The sequence below is a fragment of the Onychostoma macrolepis genome, chromosome 04, assembly GCF_012432095.1.
Source record: "Onychostoma macrolepis isolate SWU-2019 chromosome 04, ASM1243209v1, whole genome shotgun sequence".
Classification (NCBI taxonomy): Eukaryota; Metazoa; Chordata; class Actinopteri; order Cypriniformes; family Cyprinidae; genus Onychostoma; species Onychostoma macrolepis.
This window is the reverse complement of record NC_081158.1, coordinates 31,356,508-31,363,717: the sequence shown is the minus strand read 5'-3', so window position 1 is coordinate 31,363,717 and position 7,210 is coordinate 31,356,508. Positions and strand designations below refer to the sequence as shown.

Genomic DNA, 7,210 nt, shown 5'->3' with positions numbered 1-7,210 from the left:
TTTTCCTGAGTAAGATTGCATAACTCCGCTTACATAAGTTTACCTTAAAACACCCAGCATAAAAATAAAATGGTAACATGCTTAACTATATTTACTGCGGAAGGTGCACATGTGCTATTTTCCCACAGATGATACAGATAAAAAATTCCCTAATAAAGGCTGAAAAAAAAAAAAAAAAAAACATTAACAAATCAATGTAACTAAAAGGCAGAGGTGGGTAGAGTACCCAAAAACTGTACTCAAGTAAAAGTAAACGTACTTGAAGAAATATTTACTCAAGTAAAAGTAAAAGTAATAGTCTGAATAGTTACTTGAGTAAGAGTAAAAAAGTATTGGATAAAAAAACTACTCAAGTAGTTAGTTACTAGTTACTTTGGATCATATACTGAATATAGTATTTTTTTTATTTAGATATATAGATAAAATTTTATATACAAACATACATATACACACACACACACACACACACATATATATATATATATATATATATATATATATATACACCAGTGGCGAGCGGTGACTTTTTTAACAGGGTATGCTGAGTGGTAAGATTAATTAAATTAATTAAATTAAGATTTTTTTTTTTTTTTTTAACTTCCAGTGACAGTCATTTCTTAATTTATGCCAGGAGTTATGTAAATGAAAAACGAAGTCGAGATGGATATGAAGCTTGAGTCTTAGACCTTTTTAATGATGTATAGTTTATGAAGTTAATTGCATTCTTTTACATTAAAACTAGCAGTAACTCTGAAGCGCTGTGCACAGGTTAAGAGATTTTAAACAAGCACTATTAATGCACATTTAGTTAACCAAATGAAACAATACACATTTTAATGCTAAAGTGTGCACACATTGAGAGAAATAAACAGCAGATGTTCATATTAACAACTTCTTTAACTTGAGCAAACGCTGCTAATACACATATACATTTGTTAATAAAATGAAAACATGCATGTTTTAAAGCTAGTGAATAAAAGGAAACGATCCGCCCGCATGCCTCTGCTCAATGACAGTGCCTGGATCAGCTGTGATCTGTGTCTCGGGCCGATGACGTCACTTCCAGGGACCAATGCCCATGCCTGTTGGACACGCCCCCGTCTCCTGACTCCACCCCCATGTCAAAACAGCGCCACAAAGTGAGACGCGCAGAAACGTGAAGCACAAAGGGGAAAACGGTATCGCAAGCTCAAACTTGACTGAAACGCAAAATAAAAGCTGCATTGCAAATAAATTAGTAGATATGGCCATGGAAAATATGTATTGCAAAATCATTGCTTTTGCTCTGTTTCATTTATATTTTGCAATTCTTTATTTTTGTTTGCAAAACTTATTTTCTTCTTGCAATACTTCATTTTCTTTTGCAAAACTTTATTTTCTTTTGCATATATATGCGGCATTAAATTGACTCCATAGAGAACCGCTTCAGACGACTCAGCGCGTGCTGCAGGGAAGTGAACGAATCATTCAAACTGATTCGCGAACCGATTCACTGGTCTGCCTACTGGTTTGATCATGCCTTCTAACAGAATTGACTCAAAAGAATGAATCCTTCGCGAACGGGCATCGCTCATTGCCCAGAAAAAAAATTAGACGGCGCGCTTGGAATAAATTGAAGGATTTTTAACTTGTATTGCATTAAGATAAAGTAACGAGAGGAGCGTCGCCCACAGTAACGAAGTAAAAGTAGCTACCGTTTTTTTCACTAAAAGTAAGAGTAAAAGTACCCATTTTTAAATATACTCTAAAAGTATTAGTTACCCAAAAAAATTGCTCAAGTAAATGTAACGAAGTAAATATAACTCGTTACTACCCACCTCTGCTAAAAGGTCACTTTGTCTGACATCCTTAAAGGGCATATTTCAGGTTAGAGACCCCAGTGAGTCGATGTATAGAAAAATAATGTAGGAACTAGATTTTCTTTAAAATAAACTTTAAAATACGCTATTAAGGCTTCTGGAGTCGTTTTTGTGAGAGAATTTTACTTCCGCATCTGAAAACCGCCAAAACCGGAAGTGACGCATCAAAAGGGAGAGCGGACCATTTCAACCACAGGAAAGCAATGGATCGCAACGACAGTTCGGATGCTGAGGAAATTTTAAATGTTTATTTACACAACTGAAATAAGAATAACTCTCGAAAACACACTGACTCGCGCGTGCTCTACTGAACACCAGCAGCGCGCGGCACACGACTCCCTTATGTGACGTAATATGACGCGATGTTGAAAAAAAAAGCGGGTTTTGAGAGCCGTCAAGGAAAGCGTCACTTTTTCTTCTAAATTTGTGCACTCACGTCTTGTAAAACATTTTCAAATCCTGCATTAACGGTTCATATGGTATTTTCATACAAGTTTATATATTCATTTGGAAAAAATTTTAACCTGCAATATGCACTTTAAGAAGTGCAGAAAGTGAGTGTGTTTATAACTAATTAAAGATATTTAGTGCATAAATAGCTGGGAAGTTTGTTTTATATCTGTAAAACTGCACTGCTGGCAGCTAAACAAATTTTAAACAGTTTAAACTTGCTGCTAAAAAAATTAAGGATTATTATTTTTTTTTAGCACAGCATGTCTGTTCCTGAGAAATCACCTTGAAGGTAGAAATCAGTCCCACCTGTTTAAACATTTAGATTAGATCCCACTTGTTCAGTAACAGACTGACCATACGCTCCACATGTGATCATAAGGACTGAGGTCTTTATAAAAGCCCTACCTTTCTGTCTAGTAATTTCACTCAACGACGCCATGAGGAGAGCTGCTGTATTTCTACTGCTGACAGGTCTCTTGGCCAACGGACAAGGTGGGAAACTTTATGAAAACTGTTTGTTTTTAAGAATTGATGGAAATGCTTGTTAAGTTGTTAAGTGTTCAGTCTGAACGAAATCCCACAGAGCCGCTCTGGGATAACAGCTATGACCAGCCTGTGGATTTTAACTGCCCAGCAGGACAGACCATATCCTATATAAAGAGGTGAGTAAAAAGCAGAATGTACTTCTGTAAAGGTATAGTTACTGTTAAAATGATATTAAAGTCAAAACATCATGGGTCAGTGTGGTCTACAAAATACGGATCAATGAATGCAGTTTACACTATGAGCGATAAGCATGGTAATTTGTAACCCCAGGAAAGTGGAGTTAATATTCCATTTCCAAGGCACATAAGTAGCCTATACATTCTCAAAAATAATAGTACAGTAATGAAACAGAACACATCGGAACATCAAGTTGATAAATCTGTTGCCTCTTACTGTTTCCTTGCCTAATGAATAAACCAAGTGAACATCATAATCATTATGAGGACCGGTTGTGGGAGTTCGGCTGTAAAAACACCTTTGGTTCTGGCACAGAGTGTTTCATGTCACCTTACGTCAATAATTTTGACCAAACGTTCACCTATACGTGTCCAACAAACTCCATCGTCGCAGGGATAAGCAGCTACCACAGCGACCACCATGAGGACAGACGGTGAGCTCTGATTTTGGACTAATTTTGATGTTTTGTGTGTTCACCTGAGCTTATGTCTATTGTACTCTGGTATTATTTTTTTTACACACAGTTGGCAGTTTTACTGCTGTAGAAAAAAAGGCTACTGTACTTCTAACTGCCAGTGGACAACTTATGTGAACTGGTTTGATGAGGCGTTCCAGTGGACCACACCAAGCTCACACTACTTGGTGGGTGCCGAAAGCTTCCATGACAATAAATATGAGTAAGTATAGCAGCAGATTTGTCATATTTTTCTCTTTTCTCTCTTGTATATTTTGTTCATTTGAATTTTGATTAAGGTTTTCGGTAGACAGTAAAAAGGTGATGCAAATGTGATACAGGAATTAATTGCATGTAAAACTGCATATTTCAATGCTAACATGATCTTTTTTAATGTTTTCAGAGACCGTCGCTGGAAGTACAAGTATTGTACTAAAGTACAATGTTGAGACTCTGAAATGCAAATAATCTCAATTCTGAAATAAACAAGAATGGCAATGCACATGGCATGTGATTATTTTTTTAGTGGAACGGACCGGTCCAAAATTCTGAGACAACTCAGAATTTTTATTTACTAACTTTTTCATTACAAGTTACACTCTAAAAACTGCTGGGTTAAAAATAACCCAATTTGGGTTATTTTGGCAAACCAGCGCTGCATGCTGGGTTGCTTTTTTATGGTTTAAAATTACTACATTGCGCTAAAATGAACCCAAATCGAGCCAGGCGTTAAACCTAAAAATCTTGTTCATTTTAAAATCACTTTTACACACAAAGAATGGCTATCAAAAGGTAAATATTTATTAAAAACAACAACAAGAGAAAACAGTCAAAAGTAACATGCATGTAAGAAGAAATGCAGAAAAGTTTGTCATTAACAGCTGAGTTTATAAATGAAGCATTGAAAATTTGTTGAATATAGATTTTAAAATCAAACTGGACTTTTTTGTCAAATGTATATATTGTATAAAAATACTATTAAACAATAATTGTACAATTAGTTAACAGTTAAGTTCTTTACAAACTATTCTGGCATGACAGTACACAAATAAACCACAACATTAACACTGATATTATAACATTTAACAGGAGCATGTGCATGAATGACAGTGTAAACTCCATTTCTACTAAACAACACAGAACAAGCATTTAACATTTTGTTTTTACAAATTATACACTTACAGTTTGTTTCATAGTCCATAAATACTGATCATGCATCACTGCCAATTTTCATGATCTCTTTAGCATAATTCATGCAGTCATGAAGAAGCCCCATCAGCACAGCAAAGGCATGTGACATCTTTTACATTACCCAGGGCAGCGTCCTCCCTTAAAACCACTGTTGCATCAGTTTGGGGTAAAGGTCATTCTCCTCTTTGACCAGCATGTTCTTCATCAGTGGCCTAAAAAGAGAAAAACTTTTGAAAAAAAGAAAACATTAAATTAAAATCTACCCATTTCAGATAGAGGTGCATCCACATCAGTAAGGATAGGTAAATAGTCTGTTTTATCATTTCAACCATTTGTTTAATGTCTCTGTCACAGCGCTCTAGAATGCTATAATGGCAGAACTAGTGTGAGGGCATGCAATATTGTTTAAATAAATATATTGCTTTCAGAAAGCTACTTCTTTACTGAAACATTAAAACAGACATGACATTCACATACCTCACAAATTCCCATGTACGTGGAGGGCTGCTCTTTAAAGGGTTAGTTCACCAAAAAATGAAAATGGTCATAATTTATTCTCCCCCATGTTGTTCTAAACCCATACAAACTCTGCTAATTTTTGGAACACAAATAAATATATTTAATATTCTCTTTATTTTTGTCCTCCATTACAAGTCTGGGATATGTTCGCTATAATATAATTTAAGATTTATTCATATATAAATATTGGCATGGATTACTTCTACAATAAGTCCAACATTTCTTAAGCCATGGGAGCTACATTAATAAAGGGAGACATATGGAATATTTAAGCTTTTACAGAGCAATCTAGTCTACATAATGTTTGTCAGCTCTATTTTAGTTATTTCCATAGCTAGTTTTGGACAGATTACCCATTTTAAATAAGGTATAAACTCACTTAATGAACCGATCCGGTTGTGTTGGCTTTTAATTGTAAGGATGCTTTGGTCATAATCATAGAGAGTGTCATTGCAAATGTGTGCGATTTCAAACATTTATGACATGTTGTATGATATGTGTTAGTATTCGACGTGACAGGGATTCTGCTGGTCTTTAAAAGTCTTATTTCGCCTAAAATTAGCCTTTAAAGATGTATTAAAATAGAGCAGAAATACTTATATTAATAAAGTAATGAATTGCATGCATTGCAAAAAAATAAAGAAATAAATACATACATACATACACATGCACACACACACACACACACACATATATATATATATGCGTGTGTGTGTGTGTGTGTGTGTATGTTTCTCATATTTGTCATCTTTTTCATTAACATTATCAAAAATGAATAGATACTGTAACAAATGTATTGTTCATTGTTAGTTCATGTTAATTAATACATTAACTAGTGTTAACCAATGACACCTTATTGTAAAGTGTTACCTCTTAAATTTACCTTCATGTTCATATGACTTTTTAGAGACATTATCAGTGAGACGAAATTCAGAGAAGAGGCCCAGCTCATATGTCTAGACAGATAGTTCTTTAACTCCTTAACATGTAGTGAATACTGTAAAAAGCATTTGAGTGTCTGTCTCTCTTCTCATCTTTCTGTCTGTCTCATCTCAACTATCTGTTTTTTTTGTTGTTGTTTTTCCTGATAGACTGTATTGCCCTCAACTGTAAAACTTTCAAATTGTTTCAGGCTATGCTTTCTCAAGCCAAGCCAACCTAAATTTTGACTTGACAAACTTTTGTAATTTAGTTGGTTAATGCTGATTATAAATTAAATCTCTTAGGTACTTTACAGACAAAGCAAACAACACTCTTTTTCTAACACCATCCTATAATATTTAAAAATACATTTAAAATATTTTCCTTTTATGGCTCTTTTGCCTATCCTCAAAATGATTTAATATTGTTTGTTCTTTTATGTAAATTAGGTGTCGTGAACTGGAGTGCATTTTCTGCACAATACAGACAGGAGTGCCGGGTGCCGTATTCACAGACCCAGTGCCTACGGTGCAGTGAGATACTGTATTTAAAGACTGCACACCTAGGTATGTCAGGAATGACAGGATGATTAATTGATTAATTTCAGAATGAGTAGATGCAATTTTTTTTTCTTTATCATGGGTCATGTCATAGTCTTAATCTATATTTGTATATACAATTATATTTTCTGTTTTGTTCTTTGAAATAATAATTTTAAAAAAAGATCACTGTTATCAGTTTGGCTTTTTGGAGGCACCATGCATAAAATGGGATGCAGACACTGAAAATATACTGTATGTAGTCATTTGAATTTAAAACTACTTTATTGGCTTAAATATTTCACATGCAGAATTGCCAAAGCAAAAGAAAAATGTCCAAAATTATACTAAATAAATAAATAAACAAACAAGAACCATGACAGAGGACAGATTAAAATAAGAAAGGCAGCAGCTATTTGCACTAAGTGATAGCAGGATTTTCTGCTATTTAAACTACTTATTGCAAACAGTGGTAATTACCTGTACCTCAGTATTGTAGTGCATTATAAAACAGTATGCAATAATAACTTATTGAGTGTGAATTATTATTT

General features: G+C 34.3%; 1 protein-coding gene across 2 annotated transcripts; it reads left to right on the top strand.

Moving 5' to 3' along the window:
- The first annotated feature begins 2,044 nt into the window (after positions 1-2,044).
- Positions 2,045-3,990, top strand: LOC131539134 (hemagglutinin/amebocyte aggregation factor-like). 2 transcript variants are annotated; one of them, XM_058773480.1, is made up of 7 exons: positions 2,045-2,413; positions 2,567-2,601; positions 2,730-2,804; positions 2,896-2,974; positions 3,280-3,468; positions 3,560-3,712; positions 3,893-3,990. In XM_058773480.1, exons 1-7 carry the CDS (start codon positions 2,391-2,393, stop codon positions 3,936-3,938), a joined length of 600 nt encoding a protein of 199 aa, XP_058629463.1. In that variant the 5' UTR covers positions 2,045-2,390; the 3' UTR covers positions 3,939-3,990. The 2 variants fall into 2 exon arrangements, with proteins under 2 accessions (XP_058629463.1, XP_058629464.1); XM_058773481.1 differs by lacking the exon at positions 2,567-2,601.
- Positions 3,991-7,210: the final 3,220 nt, after the last annotated feature.

What these genes read in the sequence shown, in the direction of transcription:
- LOC131539134 (XM_058773480.1), top strand. Translation starts at nt 2,391, where the DNA reads ATGCACTTTAAGAAGTGCAGAAA. An exon ending in CCTGAGAAATCACCTTGAAG is followed by an intron (nt 2,602 to 2,729) that starts GTAGAAATCAGT and finishes CTTTCTGTCTAG; the next exon opens with TAATTTCACTCAACGACGCC. An exon ending in ACCATATCCTATATAAAGAG is followed by an intron (nt 2,975 to 3,279) that starts GTGAGTAAAAAG and finishes GAATAAACCAAG; the next exon opens with TGAACATCATAATCATTATG.